At 38.1% G+C, this 18,469-nt stretch overlaps 1 protein-coding gene across 1 annotated transcript in view; it reads right to left on the bottom strand.

The window, feature by feature from the left end:
- itga5 (integrin, alpha 5 (fibronectin receptor, alpha polypeptide)) overlaps positions 1–17,534 on the bottom strand; it is a 56,808-nt gene extending 39,274 nt beyond the window's left edge. Inside the window, exons 1-2 of the mRNA XM_079587897.1 lie at positions 17,081–17,534; positions 2,657–2,787 (exon numbers count right to left, since the gene is read on the bottom strand). Of these exons, the coding sequence (XP_079444023.1) occupies positions 2,657–2,787; positions 17,081–17,277 (328 nt within the window). The 5' untranslated portion in view covers positions 17,278–17,534. The remainder of the gene's footprint in view (positions 1–2,656; positions 2,788–17,080) is intronic.
- Between the last annotated feature and the right edge of the window lie 935 nt (positions 17,535–18,469).

Raw genomic sequence — 18,469 nt, 5'->3', positions numbered from 1 at the left:
CAAGCATTTTAATTGCGGAAATTAAACCAGACATTTTGTTTTGCTCAAGGTTAAATCGAATTTCATCTTAAATGTCACATAAAAAGTGAAACTACTTTACATGTCTGAGTGGGTGGTTCTTGTCCAGAATAATCTGCAATTTAGATGAGACTTTAGTCTGGTAACATGAGACAAATTCTGATGTAACCTAGAGGATTTAAGAGGAAGTATTCCAACAATTAAGGCACCTTAAGAGACACCTCTGCTGTGATATACAGCCATTTTAATCAAAATTCCCCCGATTGCTAATCCTATGAGTGCTCTCAGATCCTGGAGTCAGGCCAAGATGACCCGGCCGACTCTCTCGTGGGATAGTGGAGGTGAAGGGGTCACACACACGCACCTCTCTCTTTCAGCGATGAGAGAACCACCCCATTAGTGGAGTATCTAGATCTGTGTAAGAGAAAGGGAGGGTCAGGAAGGGGTAGCGGAAGGCACGAGCCACATGGCTAAATTCAGTCATCACATCAAGCGTCTCTAGGGAGACGCCGAGAGACAGGGAAATGAGAATAGACAAGAGTCAACGCTCTCTCTCCTCTGATTCCCACCCGCTCTCTTTTGTCGTTTTCTCATCATTTTCTTATCAGGGAGGAAGAGGAAAGAGGTCAGATCTGAAGACACGGTCAGCTAATACTCTCTCTGACTGAGGGATGTTAGGCAGGAGGAAGTACAGTACTATGGCTTTTCTAAGTGGCACACAAGAGGTTCACAATGACGCATCAGTGGCCGCAGGGTCAAGCCCAGATTTAAGTGGTGAGATCTTTAGTTGATATATAGCCTACAGTATTTGCAGTGACTTAATGGCCGTAAACTAAATGGGTCAACTGTTAATAGAGTACAACGGTCATTTATTTTCTCCATAGCAAAATAGATTTTTAATAATAACATATGAATGACCTAACATGAGCTCTTAAACAATGACATATGCTTTCAACTGTTAAAAAAAAAAAAAAAAAAGGAAAATAAAGGGGAAATTACTAGAAATGTTCTGACTAGAAAGATCTAACACAACCTCTTAAGTAATTATACATTTGCGTCCAAACAAAACAACAATATAAAATAAAATAAATTATAAGGTGGTTATTTCAGGTTATTGCCCGAATGCTGAGACTAATGAAAATTGCATAAAAACCACTTGTCAAAATATCAACCATTTTGGATCTGTCAGGATGTATTGACATCTAATTGAATGATCATTGGATAAGCATTAACCTCCAAGGCTAAACCATGCATCACACGTCACAGGGTATTAGCGTAACTCAATCATGCTCTTCTGCTAGGCTATTGAGTTCAACCAAAACAAAATTATGTTTTAATTAAAGTCAAACGTAATAAAAAGAAGAGCATGACGTTTTACATGACTAAACGCACAGCGTGCTTGCAGCCCTACATAGGAAAATCTGCTATATGATGACGTCGCTGGCATATGCAGAGATAAATAATTATAAAAATGAATCTGTAAAAAGTTTTTGCTGGAAGTTTTCTCCCTGTGTTTGAGTAATATGCAGTAAATCACAGCTTGGATGTTCAGAGGAGACTGATTCTGCAGGAGGAAAGCCAAGATTCTCTCACTGACATTGTGAACACTTCATTGTCCCTTGACATGTGTTCTACATACTCCGCAGCTTGGATCAGTTCTTAAGACTGTGTCTGATTCAAGCAAGAGACAATTCACAATTGATAGAGTGTTTGCTGTGGTCTCTGCTGTAGCACACAGAAATCTGAGTCCTAATAAAATGCATTTTTTATGTTTTACGTCACCGCCACAACAGAAATTATTCCGGCATGGTGAGTAGATCAACGACCAACAATGCGAGCAATGTCAACATGCAGGCACTAAACAAGACAGCCACAAAACAGACAGTTCATATCAAGATCAAATATTTACAATTTGAAATACTTCCTGTGACATTTTTTTCTTCCTGTAGGTTTTTTTTTCATGGACCAATAACATCAGATTTTTTCAGTCACGTAACACCATTCCAGATATATTTTTGCTCTAGATGTAAATATATGACTTCCAGAAACAAATTTCATAAAACCATCTCTATACGCCAATTTAGCAGTTTCTAGCTATCATGTTCTGCCTTCCTTGTTGAGAAAATCAAATACTTTAAGAAAGATCTGAGCCTGCATATACATCAGGAAGTCTGCTCGAGCACTTGTCTGCCTTCTCTTCCTCTAAATCCCATCTTCCGTCACCCTCTCAGAGCAAAGTCTACACAAAGAAAGGCAGAGAGCTGTCCACCCAAAAAGCTTTGGAGGAAGCCACATAATGGAAGGAGCAGATATCAATCAACACTGGGATTGTTTTGAGGGAGGATGTAGAAACTTAAGTCAAAATACTGGATCCACTTTAAGTTCCGGTAAACAATTAGCAGTGTACATTGTGCGCTAATTTAGCTGCGCAAGCTTGAAAAACTTGATTTGAGGAACAAAACCATAGTGTGTATTCGAGTGATGCACCTTCAACAAATTTCATTATAAAACTCAATTTGGTGCATCTAATGTAGTCTCAATACATATTTTAGTGAACACCCACATCACATGTGTAATATTGGTGTTTAAAAGGTTTCATTGTTTAAATGGAGCACAGCAACTGGTTAGTGAGACTTACCCTGTCTATCGAACTCTATGCTGCTGCATTGTGATTGGCTGAGGCTCCATGGACAGTAGAAGACTGATCCTCCTTCTCTGATGTCGGGCTGACTGGTGTTGGCTTTGGGTGCTCCAACTATAATACTCACACTGTTCAAGGAGGAAAAAAAGATGAAGGAAGATGTTAGCATACTAATAAGACTATGATGAATATTAATAAGAGAGCAGGAAGCACAACAGTGTTCCAATTCACAAAAAGTATATGGGACAATTTGTCAAAAGGTTTGGATTCAAACATCAGAGTTGTAAAGAAACAATCCTTCTATGTTAAAGAAGAAAGATGAAAACATCAGTGTTGAGAAGCACTTTTATAACAGTAGCTTGTTTAAGCTACTGTCAAAATTGAAGATCTAAACTGAACCAAACAGAATTCAACAAGTCATTGAAAACATATGATACATCGCTATGAAAATTGGCTTGTTATTGGAAAAGTTTTCTTAGCTTAGTTTGCCTCTAATTTTCAGGTTTTATTAAAGGGATAGTTTCAAAATTCCAAAAATGAAAATTCGGTCATCATTTACTGACCCTAAAGTTCTTCCAAACCTGTATGAATTTCTGAGTTCTTCTGGACACAAAAGAAGATCTTCTGAAGAATGTCGGTAACCAAACAGTTGATGGGTATGGGAAGAAATACTATGGAAGTCAATGGGGCACATCAACTGTTTGGTTACTGACATTCTTCAAAAATATCTTCTTTTGTATTCAGCAGAAGAAAGAAATTCATACAGGTTTGGCAAATGGCAGAACTTTCATTTTTGGGTGAACTATCCCTTTAAAAATAAAATATAATCTTTGAGGATCTTCGAGTGTCTCCTACCATACAGAGAGACATTATGTAACAGCGTGGCCATGTGCATTGGTTAATAACTTGTTTGGCGACATGTGACCACCAACACACAACCACACACACCAGTCCCACTGGGTAATAAGTCAATGAGAAAACAAGAGCCAAGCCTGCAAAAGTCGAGTTAGCTCTGCTCCTACAGCTGTTTTCCCCCCTGGGTTATTATAAATATTTGAACACATACAGACAAACACAGCCACACATCTAAAAGCATGTTCTCTAATTAATGCATATGTTAAAACTTCACAAACTAAACAAACTTCTAACCAGAGAGAATAAACAATTGTAGTTGGACAGGACGAGAGAAAGGAGGCGGATGAACGGTTTAAAACTGCATTTTTACATTCTCTGAAGAAAATGTGAGTGCCAGGACATTGATATGTGGCTTCTAAGGTGTTCTGATTGGTCTTTAGCAGGTTGCCATGTGGTTGCAAGGTGGTTGTATGTCTGTATGATATTCTGGTCTCTAAATATGGCTAAATTCCCTCCTTTTATGCACACTACCATTAAAAAGTTTGGGGTCAATAACATTTTTTTTTTTATTGAATCCTTTATTCAGCAAGGATGCATTAGATTCATCAAACATCTTGAGCAGCAAATCATCATAATTAGAATGATTTCTGAAGGATCGTGTGACCCTGAAGACTGGAGTAATGATGCTTAAAATTCAGCTTTGCCGTCACAGGAATAAATAACAATGTCAACAATATCTGTTTTTGCTGTATTTTTGATCAAATAAATGCAGTCTTGGCGAGCAGTCTTTTGAACGGTAGTGTAAGTCTATGGGATTTTTCCCACCCATTCTTATATCTACTGGTTGAAAACTGTAAGAATGATCATTTAGAACGGTAATAACACATGGCATCTTGAGATTTGACATTTGAAACAAGCTCTCTGAAAAGTACCCAACAGTTAGACAGCCACTCCCACAGTCCCTGCTCTTCTAATCTGCGTCTAATTTTCCAAGAGCCGGCATGGATTGGTGCAGTGCCGCCATGACCTCATTGTCTGTAAACTTACTATCATCTTTCCTGTCATTAAGGCCGGTCCATTGAGAGATGGGGGATGGGGGTGTGGTGGAGGTGTTTGTGAGAGGGCACTGAGGGCATCTCCAGGGGGGGTTAAGGTACAGGAAGAGAACACCCTTTCCTGCCCCCTGGGCTGGTCTCAGTGACGCGGAACAGAGGACTTCCTTACAAAGGCTGTATTCAGAAAACCCTCCGGTCAGCCGGAGACTCAAGCCCACTTTAGATGGACTGTCGAGATAGAGTCATATAGGTAGGACCAGATGACCATTTAGGTCAAAAACAGCAGAGCAAACAGGAGACAGACAGTTGACCGCATCCTAAATGAGAGGGCTGGTTTTTCTCAGCTGTTATTTACAAAGACTGGACTCAAAGAGTTGAACAAAGTTAAGTACATCATCATCAAAGTCTATAGTTTCATGGCCCACTTTGGAAATATATCACATTTTGTAGCTCTTAAACTCTTAATATTAAAAAATTACAAATTTTGGGAAATTGACTTTATTTTTTGCTGTTTTTGCTATGCCTTTGGAGTCATGGACAGTTTCCAAATTCTGAGGAATACCAGACAAAAAGGAAAAGGCCTGAACAATTGACTGACGGATAAATAGGCAGGACATTAAACATGGAAATGTTTGTTAGGGTCACACCAGATTTCAAGGCCACTACAAGTGGAGCACAAACACACACACAAAAAAGCAGACGCTCATTTTGTTTTTTTAAAAAGGGAAACCAAAACAAAGACCTTTTCCGGCTTGGAGAGAGTATCCAGTTTTTCCGCCATATGTGTGTATGGACAGAGGGAGTGTCCCAGAGGTGTTACAGAGCACTAGCTGAGGTGTAATGTCAATCCCAGATTCCCACGATGCATGGCTTTCTCCAGGGAATTTAGAATTAAATGGTACATCTTGCAATATTCCTACTCTAGATCTCATCGATAATACCTTAGGGATGTCTAAAACTAAAATGTGAACAGAACAGGCTTGATACACCACCATATTTGAACCCAAGCACACTATGAATGAACTCAAGTGCACCAGTCTGATGAAATGTTATGTTGCTATGATGCATGTGAAGTGTGTCTAACAGCTGCATATTCACTAACTTTCCCAAGCACTTTCACTCTTTTCCTCGAGTTCCTGGAATGCTGTACACTTACACTACCGCTTTGGCTGACTGCTCACAAGTGTACAGTTACAGTAAAGCTACAAACGTTCCACTTTTGTTATGATAAGTTACTCAAATTCAGTTTCACTATAGTTGAGTTTTATCTTGAATGCTATTGGTAGTTTCCAAGCTATGCAAAACAAGTACAAAAATTATGTTTTACATATTCATTCTTTAAAAAGAAAACTAGAAACAAGGTTGTTAAGCATGATAAAACAAGTAACCGCTGTCATTTGCATAACAAAAACCTAATTACATGGCACACATTATGTTCGGTACATTAAGACCTAAATGTGCCACTTTAATTGATGTAAAATTATAATATACAAAACTCACCATCAAACACATTCAAAAGGAATTTTAGAAACACAACATTGCTTTCATCAACAAGTGGAAATAACTGTGTCTTCCGCCTAACACTCAAGCTAATGTAGCCTAAACCGTACCATTGTGATAATGATCTGAAAGAACTGTAAATAAGAAACAATTAGCATGTAATGGGGGTTTATCTTGTGGGGAGATCTCATCTCTCCTAAATTTCCTTCTTTTCTCCATGCACTGAATACTTAAACGTTGGGTTAACATTAGCATAATGATAAGAGCCAGATTGCTCTTGGCTTAGATGCTAGCTTTTTGTAACGGCTCCACATAAAATGAGAGAGACTTCAGGAGGCCTTCCAGCAGAGGGATTGCCAAAGTGAAGCTCACTTTAATTAAAACAATCTGGCCTTGTAAGAGAACAACAGAATGTTGTTTCAATGCAGTTATACGAAGAACAAATTTGGCTTTAACTGCTATTAGCATCTGTAAGTAGTTGGTGATCAGAATTATAGGTCAGGTTATTGTCTTTGGAGGCTGTTGTCTTAAAGAGATATTTCAGCCAAAACGGACAATTCTGTCACTATTTACTCACACTCATGACATTGCAAACCTGTGTGGCTTTCTTTCTGACTATATTTCGAAATTGGTCTCCGTTTTGTTTCTGCCCATCAGTGGAAAAAAACAGGGCACGATTTTGTTTTGGGCCCATTTCACTTTCATATAGACAAAAAACACTTTGAAACATTCTTCAAAATAGATTTTTTGAAAGGCATTTCAGAAGCGAAACACCAAAGAATAATTCACTCAATGATGCAAGGAACATGCATAAAGTAAACAGAGTTAGTTTGATTTTACATTGATTTTTAAGAGTAAAAACAACATTAACACCCTTTGTGGCATCTCTAAAACAGACAACCACTGACTCTAACCAAGACGCAAACTCCATTCTCAGTGTGGCTCTAATTAAGCTAATTGAGTTAGTCTGAAAATCAGGCTTGAATGTGTTACCACTAAAATGCTAAGCTTGCTAGATGCTCACCACTGAAGCAAAGTATGTCTTAACATTTAACCCATCACTTCTGAGGTTTGGTAATCAGACCAGAATTAAAGCTATAAAAATAAATTGGTGTGCCAGTGCCACATATGTCATCACCTTAAGTTGTGGCGAGAAAATACTGGGTGAAAGACGCTGATAGCGCAAAACTAATGGCACGAATGGTTAGAGGCCATTAGATGGCAAATGCCTTAATTTCCAACTTCTTCTGCCTAAAACATTCTCCCACCCATTTCACACTTCATTATCATCCAGCTGTTTAGCTTATGTCACTTGAACGCTGTTATAAAAGCTTGAGCTTGCCAAGAAACCACACTGGTTGCTAATGAAGGTGGAAGAAAATCACAATCAGACAAAACACACAAGTCTGCCATTGTGAATGGCACAGAAATCTGCTTGTGTTAAAAGCACACAAAAAATCCAGAAACCAGGAATTTTCTGGGAAACTTTATATATAACATTAGAAGTTACATGTACACTACAGTTCCAAAAAGTTTGGGGTCAGTAAGATTTTTGAATACTTTGAGATTAATTATTTTATTTAGCCTTTTATATACATATAATAAAACATGCATTTAAAATAAATACTGTTCTTTTGAACTTTCTTTTCATCAAAACATCCAAAAAAAACAGTTTCCACAAAAATATTTATATTTTCAACATTGACAATAATAAGAAATGTGTCTTGAGCAAGAAATCAGCATATTAGACTGATTTCTGAAGGATCATGCGTGAAGACTGGAGTGATGATGCTGAAAATTCAGCTTTGTCATCACAGACATAAATAAAAATGTATACATTATTAAATATATTAAAATACTTTAAATGTAATAATATTACTCTTTTTGCTGGATTTTATTCACATAAATGCAGCCTTGGTGAGCTTAAGAGGGTTTGCTCGAAAACACAAAAAAATAGTTTCGACCCCAAACTTCAGAAAACAACAACAAAATAAATCAAGCTAACTGCAACTCAATATGTGCGCCAAGAACAATTCATTACCATCAGTCACTTCTGTAAGTAACTTTATTTGTGATTATCCCACTTTTCCCATGCCAAACAGATGTATATTAACTGATTGCAGTTTGTGGCCTTAGAAACATTTCTGAAAATCTATGCAAACAAAGTCGAACAATTATCCGGCTATTCAGAGGCATGTTGTTATTAGCAAAAACGGTTACAGTGATAGCATGCCACGTCCTCCCAGAAGATGTGGAATGGATCCAAAACAAAGCATACACTGTTGCAACTCTTGCATCTCAATGATCTCAATGAACTAACATTCTCAAAATCAAAGAAAAGCCAAAGTGAAATTCAAGGCCCGGACGGTTCGTTTTTGGGTCTTTTGCTCTTTGTGCGACGCCAGCGAGCTTTAACTGGGATGCCAGCCTGTCTCTGGATCGTTAAGCAGCTAAGCGGTTGCGATGGAAGCAGCTAATAATGAGACGGATAAAAGTGCTCGGTAGACCTGATCTGCACGTGCTCTATTCTGCTGTCTGGGAGCTGCGGCCCAAAGATGATGAGCAAAGCAGTGACCGCTGGGTCAGCTGGCACTGAGGGACGACAGCTCACTCACACAGCTGGCGCGCCAAGAGCCCTGAGGAGAACTGCATAGTAATGGAGGAAGACAACAGAAAGCGGTCACTAAATCTTATATGAATACAAAAATGAAACCGGCTCACATGATATAACGCAAGAAAACGAAACACACTCAGACTGTTGCAATGAAAACAATTAACCGATTAATTCATAGTCAAACTGTTGGAAAATTTGCAAAATGCATTCAAAATGCGACAACCATCTACAGCTCCAACAGTAAAACCTCACGGCCTTGTAAAAAAATGGACTCATGCAAAGTTTGCTGAAGTGTTGTGCTGGTCTGGAATAACCGTTAAATCTGCACACATGCCCTCGACTGTTGATCTGATAAACACCCCACCCCGTTTTACACAGGCATATTTTAAATGTCACCACAAAAACATTTCCTCTCAAAGGATATGGTTCAAATTAACATAATATACCAGGTGCTGAAAAATCAGCCAGATATAGAGCTCTTGGCTTGATTCGCAAAGAGCCAGATCTGCATTACCTGCTAATAGGCCTGGGCGATATCAATCAAAATCTGGAATTTTATTTTTTATTTTTCAGAATGATTGACGATTTCGATTTTTTAAAATGTTTAACTAGTCAACTTAAAAACATAACTACAATTCGATTCAAGTAACATTATCTTTCAAAAAATTATATTGCACCACACCTGAAGTGATCGACATGGTGTAAATGTAAAAAAAAAAACTTTTCTTAAATATCTTTGCAGAAAATATGCATGAAATAGGAAGGCAAACATTATACAAACTTATCTTAAACATATCCTATACATACCTATATTTCTTAGCCAAAAAGTATTAGCAATAAATATCACCAGTAAGAGGCTATTATTAAAAGCAAATGCTTTGTAAAAACAGAAAATAACAGCACCTTTCAGCCAATCATGCAAACATGAAATATCAGACATACAGTAGTAGGCCTAGTTCTTTACAGGTTTTCCATTGTGCTATTTTTCCTATTGTTTTTATGTTTGGCGGACGTGTTTGGCTGTTGCACTCATGTCTCACGTCTTTTGCACTGTCTCACCCATGAGACGGCATTCTAAAAACGTGGTGATCAAGTTTAAATAAGTTTAACTCACGTCTAATAATTGTTTTGTCTAAACTGTTAACATTGCTGAATTATCAACATGTCTAATTGTAACGTTTGCTAATATTTTTTATTAAAAACTGTGATTTCTCGATTCAAAAATAATACAATTATGGCAAAACATTACATTTAAATTAATAGAAAAAAAAAATCTGAAAAATCGCCCTACCAGCTATGCTCATTAATGTACTAGCTATGAAACCATAAAGTTATCTGGACGTACTACATTCACCATGTTATCATAGTCATGTGACCTACATCATCAGTTGAGTCACTTCACTACCATTCACAAATCCCCTAATAGGATTGTAAAGTATCCATCGGATACCCAGTTTTAGGTCATCCAGATACTTTTCGTCTACTGTTTATGAATCCTGTAAATTCAGAAATATTACTATTTTTTAACAATGTTTTTCACCTACTATTTCATAGGGAAGTATGCGACTTCCGATGCAGGAATTCAGCTGATTTTAAGCAGGGATATGATGTCCCCACATTAACAATGGACAAAAGTTCTCACTTTAAAGAACAAACTACACCTCTTTTAGGAGAAAACAGTCTGTAAAATGCATCTAAGAAAGCACAAGCCTTGTCATTCAACGGCACGCCACATTTTATATGTGACACGACAACATTTAAAGCACCCCATGACATTTACATAAACACAGAGTGTGGTTTTACCTCTTAAATCTCTTGATACCAAATTGTAACCCCAGCCCCCAACGACCTATAATTCACACATTCGCGAAGACCAAAAAACATCCCATAGCGAGTTGGCCGTCGACACCTCCGAGGGAGCTTACTCAGCATGGAGTCCCATCTTCACACTTGAAAAGAGTAAAAGGGGCCATCATCAGGTCCAAACAATTAGCATCAATCGCTCACCTTTGCATGCTATGCCTCACGTCCTTTGTTTGTAATCCTGCAGGCAATAAACAGGCCATCTAAATGCCAGATGATTGGACATTCATTGTTGTTGCCAGCCCAGCAGGGGCCTGGTAAACCAGAACAGAACAGATCAAGATGATAATGATCTACCCAAAATGTACATCAGGAACAATGGAGATCTGCAGTACTCCAGGTGGCAACCCCAGGCAATTGTGGAGCCCAATGCCTAAATGTCTGCAAAGTTGACTGGGGCATTTGTTCTACCGTGATCGAACACATGCCTGTTTTTCCACCAGGGCACATGTACACCATTGCACACAAGAGCCTATTATACAAGCTTGCCAGGTCCCACGAGGTCATAAAAAGCAGACAACTTGTGAATGGTAAAGACAACCTAACCCACAGTCCCAATCAGCTAAGGTTGCACCCTATAACATGCAAAATAGAGGACTATAATTTTTACAACAGGCCAATCTGATTGACACCACCATCAGAGCCAAATGTCATGAAGCCAAAAGAGCTAAACAAGGCTTTATCATGAAGAAAACGAGCCCAAAACATGAATAAATAAATAGAGATTTAAGTCACATGGAAAAGTTTTGCTACTGAAAACAGCAAACCTTTCAACCAATGCACAAAGGCCTCTATTGTACCGACTCCATGGAAAACACTAGTCGTCGTAGGGAGAACCTGGTTGAAGAATAGCTTGGCAGCCAACGTACACACACCCATCTCCAGCTGGATGCAAGACTATGGACAACAGACAGCCTAATCCAAGGAGGAAGAGTAGAAATGATAAACAGCAGACGAAACCCTGGTTTAGCTAAAGTGGGTCCTCTGTATTTAGCAAAGCCAAACTGAGCTCAAGGTCTGAGGTAAACATTGATCTATCAATGACCTTCTTAGAGAGGGTAAACTTTGTGAGAATGATGACCACAGCTGAAGATGACCTACTGTACTCTATATCACGGCCAAACCATCTTGCAAATCAAATATGCCGTTCTCTATATACACAAGACCCAGGGACAGATTAATGAAACATTCTTAAGCACAAGATTCTTCTTAACTTCAATTTCTTTCTTATTTTTTAAGCAAAAAAAGAAAGTGTATTCCCTAAAATAGCAGTGAAATAGTTCACTTTAAAAATTAAAATTAGCCCATGATTTACTCCCCCTCAAGCCATCCTATGTGTATATGACTTTCTTCTTTTAGACGACTGAGTTATATTAAAAAATATCCTGGCTCTTCCAAGTTTTATAATGGCAGTGGATTGCAACCAACAGATTGAAGCTCAAAAACGTGCATCCATCCATTGTAAACAAACTCCAAACTAGCCAGAAGCTAGTTATTTTACATTATAACGTTTTAAATATTAACATTTTTCTTACACAAACTCATAGTTTTGCTTCAGAAGGTGTTTATTAACCTACTGGAGCCATTTGGAGTTTGTTTTTGATGGATGGATGCACAAGCTTTAATCAGTTCGTATTTTAATCCACTGGCATTGTAAAACTTGGAAGATCCAGGGCATTTTTAATATAACTCCGATTGTATTCGTCTTAAAGAAGAAAGTCATATACACCTAGGATGACATGAGGGTGAGTAAATCATGGGCTAATTTTCATTTGAAAGTGAACTAATCCTTTAAGAATGTTATTTTCTTTCTCCTTCTGAAATTTAGTCCTAAGAACAAACTTAAGAATTAAAATTCTTGAATGAAATGTTCTTAACATAATCGTAAATAACTTTAGGATTGGATAACCTTCAACTTGTCTTAAATCCTCATGAATTCATTGGGTTGTTTTTAAATATTAAGAATGTCAACATAAGACTAGCTACATATAAAAACACATGACTACTACAAAATTTCATTTTGATTGCTATTTAAAGGTTAATAGATGGATAAATGTATTGTTAAAACTTACCAGTGTAAAGTTTCAAATTTGTTGTATTAGACAAGGCAACCTCACAAATAAGATGGTGTACAATCAGGACTTTTGATTTTTTTTCAAAAATTTCACTTAGGGATATTCTTCTTAATATATTTGTTTTTTTATAATTTATCTTAAGAACTTACTTTCTTTTTTTTCTCACTATCAGAGAAAACCCTGTGGTTTTAATAGCCAACTCAACTTGGTAAACCTCAACTTTGTGAATCTTCGGGTAATAAAATACACTGAGGCAGGTGAGAAAGTTTTTACAGTAATATTCCTGCCATTGTGGCTGTAAATTTGTTGCCTTTGGCTGCTAATGCAGACAGTCCAGCTCCTTGGATTCAACCACAAGCTTCAAACGCTCGCCAACAATCATCAAACACCAAAAACATATTTTTGAACATCATAAACACAAAAGGAATTTATGCATAGTAACACATTATTCTCTGAAAACAACACTCATCCGGAGCCACACAAATCCCAGCAGGAACAGAGATGGTGGTATTCGGTTTCTATTGTTTCTGCAATATAAACATTTCAAATAAAGCTATTTGGTTTTCTGACATTCAACCCTACATCCAGACCCTGATCTTTGCCCTTTCACAGTACAGAGGATCATCTTCTTATCCAAAGGTAAAGAATACAGAGACTAAGGAATGTGGTGCACATCACCATTTGTGGTGGTAGAAGAGTTTTAACTTCACTGACATAGAAACTGATGGATATCTGATGAGAAGTTACATATACAAGGAGACACTTGTTGCAATAATCAACTAGAAGACATTTCAATTCAGCTCAAATCTAGTGAACAAGTGGGACTTTCAACATAGAGTCACAATTCTTCAGGACAAATTAGGTTTATATACCAGACCATCCGGAGGAGGCCCCAACATAGGACCTGTGCTGTTCTTCTCTCAACTTTCAAGAACCATAAATTTCTCTTCCATGTATATAGCTGTAGAGCCCCCTGACAACAAGATCGTGAACCCTGTCCTCGGGCAGTTCTCTGTGGTGGTCTGCACACTAGCTAATTCTATTAGTGCGTGCCAAGGAGTGCTATTCTCCTCAGACCTATTCATGCCCCTTTGAGGCCAGACTATCAGGGAGTCTGTGGACGAGGTGAGGAGTGAATGTTTTGTCAGAAAGGAAGATATAGAGAGCAAGAGAATGAGAGAGGACATGCAAGACAGAGTGTTTATTCCTAGCACCAGATTCTTTTTTTAGACAAAGCTGTAGACAAGCTTTTTTGCCCCAATTTGACAATGATTTTACAGAAATACACATTAATCAAACCACTACTTTTTGAAACCCATAATAATATGGATGCACTTCAGGACTGTGTTTCCCAAAAACACTGTTAGTCTAAATAGATTGTAGAAACCATGCATTTGGCACCAATCTGTTTAAGCTTACAATGCTTTTGGGAAACGCAGCCAGGACCTGTTTCTAATGAGGTTTTCCATAAAGGACATGTTCTTATGTTCACAACTGGAAGACAAAAGTAATGGAATCATGGGTCAAAGATGATCGTCTACATGTTTACATAACCTAACATTTAAAACAAATAATTAAATCAATAAATGCATAGCCATTCAATAGGCTGGCTAACTGTTGTAAATTCAACAAATATATAAACAAACCAAATACCTAAAATAGAACGCAATGAAATAATTCTTACTCCATAGACGATCTGAAGTTTTGTAGACTAATTGTCTTGAATTAGTGAATTTGTAACAAAAGATTATTTTTGATTAAATAAAAATGTATATGGTAAAAATGTAAGCTAAAAAAAACCTTCAGTTAGTCATGATCTGTTAGTCATTTTCAATACCCCATAGACAGCTCTTGGGCAGGATGGCCGACTAGTCAACCATCTATCACACACAGCACCGGAAAACTTAGAAATACACATTCTATCAAACGCCTGGGAAGAAAACTCTTGATATTGTGCATTCTTTCACCCCTTCACTCAGCCTCTTTGAGGCCCATCCATCCTCCTCCACAACGACATCTCGGGAGTGAAAAGTTCAGATGAAGTCATTGCTGAGAGAGCTGCCTCTTGCCATGACTTCACAGTTCATAAGAATGAGGCCAATATACTGCATATAGGAGAGTGTGTGTGTGTGTGTGGGGGGGGGGGTACAGTCTAGAGTATTAGACTGGAATAGAGGGTGAGGAGTTTAAATACCATGCCGAATTACATCATCAGAGACCCACACGCGTGTAGGTGCACACACACACTCCTCTGACTCATTCAACCATGCGTCATGCTCTAAATCATCTGCTGCTTCTGAAATTCATCTATGCCAGACACACACCCTATGGCAGACTAAAACAAAAGCTGGAGGGTCTGCTTTAGAGAAGGTGAGCAATGTTAGAGGAAAGGAAAGCGCTCCCTGAAAATAACGCCCCCGAGAAACCAGAGCCAGCGTGAGCCCACTCTGACTAAAGCCCCTCTACAGCTGTGCACGGCCAGACACAGTCCAGCAGACAAACACAGATGGAGATGGCTGATTGTGGCGTGTTCTAGTCAGGGCATGAGTGAGTTGATTATTACTGCAATCATACCTCCGAACAGTGAGTAATGCAGCCAAAGGGCAGGGAAACCCAACAGATCAGCAGTGTGATTGAATGGCATGCCTCATACTCTGTGATTTCCCCTTGGATTTATCACCTCACCATATGCCAAGATAATATCTATGGGTTGAAGGTAATCATATGGTCTTTCAATCACAGCTAGAAGATTATATTTACGATTACTGCTGCTCCATTCAACAAAATTCTCCATTCAAAACTGTGCCGAAGGCAGACTGCCGGTATTTGGGGGGTACATATAAAGCCACCTTATACTGGCTTCTAGGGTAATATTACTAATCAGTAAGCACTTAAGGGATGGTTTATGGTTAAAAAAAGATTGAAATCTGTAATTTACTCATGGTATTTTATACCTGGATGGCTTCATTTCCTCTGTGAATAACAAAAAAAGATATTATGAAAAATGTGTGTGCACTTTGCATAATGGGTCCCAATGTTATTTTTGGATGCCTTCAGGTTTTATCATATAAACAAAAACAGTTAAAACATTCTTTGAAATATCTTATTTTGTGTTATACTGAAGAAATAAAGTCATACATATTTTTGCCAACATGAATTTTAATAACTATTCCTTTAACATGAAAGATCTCACCCAGAATCAGCAGTTAATCAGTATATTAGCTAAGTAATGAAGCATCACTTCAAATTAGTCTTTGAAACTCTAAAAGTGAGTTGTGTGACTCATCTACATCAAAAAAGTTTAAAGCGAACACATAGCGTATGAATACAGATCAGAGATATTTAACTTTTGGCTTTTCCCCTCACATAATCTAGCAAAGGTCATCTTTGAATGGTTGGAGATTATCATGCTAGATTATGCAGGAGACTTTAAGTGACCATAACACGTGCAATCAGAGATAATTATGGGGGGCGATCTTTGCATTCCTCTTGAGAAGAGCTGGTACCTTACTGTGACTTCATCATAATAACCACTAGTGAAGTCCTATAAATGGAAAAACCACCAGCGATGCCACTGACAGGTACATGTGTTGTCATCCGCTCACATGTAAACATGCACAAACACTTCAGGCTTGCACTACACAAACACTAAACCACACTTTTAGGACTGTTGCTCCCCAACTGTGGAGATGTGCTTTGATGTAAATGGCAGTGCACAGACTGGGTTGGCTTTGTAAACAACAGTTGGGGGATACCCCTGGTTTCATTGCCCCCTGGACTGGTCAGTGTTAACACTGAGCTCTAGAAGACTAGTACACGATGAAAGATAAACACATTGAATCAAAGAATGAACTAGGTTAAATTTAGGACAATGGTTTTCAACCTTTACACACCCAAACCACCAACTCAAACTCTCAGCCAACCCAGGGACCAAATGAGTATCGAAACAACTTAGCTAACATTACTATAATAAATATATCAAAAAACATTGGTTAGAAAGTTAGAAATCAATAAACTGTTAAAAATGTCCATGTATGACATACTATATCTTCTCTATGGACACATGGAGTAGGCTACATTCAGAGACCATTGGTTGAAAGACTCTTTCTCATCACACTGAAAAATAAGACATTACTCTCTGTTCTGAGGACACAAAGGTGTCACTACATTATAATTTCTAATTCCCATTCTAATTCTTTAAGATGAAAGTGCATATGAGTCAAAAATGACATACATACAGTAATATCAGGATGTACAGCAATATCAGGGAGGACAAAACGCCTATCAACAGTGATGTTTGGCAATTAAAGTTATTAAATACCATTTAAATAGTACATTTCGTAAATTAAACAGCTCTATGGTGGGCACTGATCAGTGAACTTGGTCTAGTTGTAATTCTCTCTGAATGCACGCCAAGCCTCTTCAAATTCAACATATGGAATCAAAGAAGGAAACCTACCTTGACCCAGTCATATAAAAGTCCACCGAGTACCCGAAGTAACTACCGTTGGGTCCGTTATACACCGCTGGGTTCTCCACATCCAAGTTGAAGGCAACAGACAAAGGTAGAAGAAGCAAGAGTGAAAGTCCCATTGGAGAGCATTTTGGGTTGTGTGAAGACGCTGAAATCTTTGAACGATGCCTTTTGGAGCCCATTGTAATCGTTATGTCACAATCCACTTCTTTATTAAACTTCTTTCAGAACAAAAGGGGGCACTTGAACGGAATCCTCCTGAAGATGCTGCCTCACGCAAATCTCATGCCTCAGTGAAGAAGTGTATCAGCTTGATCCTTATTTTTCCAAGCGCTCTATCCGCGCCTCCGTCTATCTGTCCCCTTCTCTCCTTTCTGCGTCCTCCCTCAAGCTTAATTGAAGGGGTATTAGAAGGAGGAGGTTCAGTTCTTCCACTCGTGACAAACTCCCATAGAGGTGGAGCTAAGAGCACAATTCACAAAGTGGGAAAATAGAGTGGTACAATGTTGAGATTGATAACTTCATCAAATGAGGAGAAATACATTGCAAAAGCAGGGGGATAAATGGCTATTGGCTACAACAAAGAGACAAATAGTGAACTATAAAAACGCATAGCCTACACATTAACTTAACTAATTATTACCCTTTTAGGGGCTCATTTCTCGAAATGAATGCATTTTACAAAAAAAAAATTTTTTTAATAGGGCAATTTATGGCTTTGTAAAAAAAAAAAAAAAAAAATTATATAAATTGTGTAGCCTACTTTTTTATCAAGAATTACTGATAACATATAATGTCCACTAATATCTAAAAAGAAAAATATATATTTTAAAAATGAAATAAAAAGAATACTAAACAAGTAATGGAGAAAAGTGAGACTTGTGACATGTTCAACAGTTCATCTGTCCACTTGAAGGACTCTTTGCATATGTGTCAAAGATAGCTAAATAAATGATTAACCCTTTAAACAAAGAAAGGGCTGTTTTCAAAGTCCGTTATCCTCCAAACAACGATCTCCAAACTTGTTGCCTTCAACATAAACCTTCTCGGCATCGAGTTTATAGACGCTATGCTGATAAAGCTTGTCAAGCCATCACAGAAGTTTTGAAGCAATAGCCTACTAGAAATTCCGCGTGTGTGAGTCTGTGTTAATTTAGAGAAATGTTTAAGCGTACACTGAGCAATCTCCATTTATAGATCTGACACCGTCAGGACACACGGAGCTGGGAAATTTCGCGAGCTGTAAAAAGCCACTTCTCTATAGAGTGGAATTAGAATGTTGTTTTAGTTGATTCAGCCTCTGCCCAAGGGATTGAAATGGGGAGCCAAATTTGGCTGTATGGCTACAGGGAACTCGCCGTGAGAAGCTTTCTA

This window comes from Phoxinus phoxinus (assembly GCF_949152265.1).
Source record: "Phoxinus phoxinus genome assembly, chromosome: 18".
Classification (NCBI taxonomy): Eukaryota; Metazoa; Chordata; class Actinopteri; order Cypriniformes; family Leuciscidae; genus Phoxinus; species Phoxinus phoxinus.
This window is presented reverse-complemented; position numbering and strand designations above follow the sequence as displayed.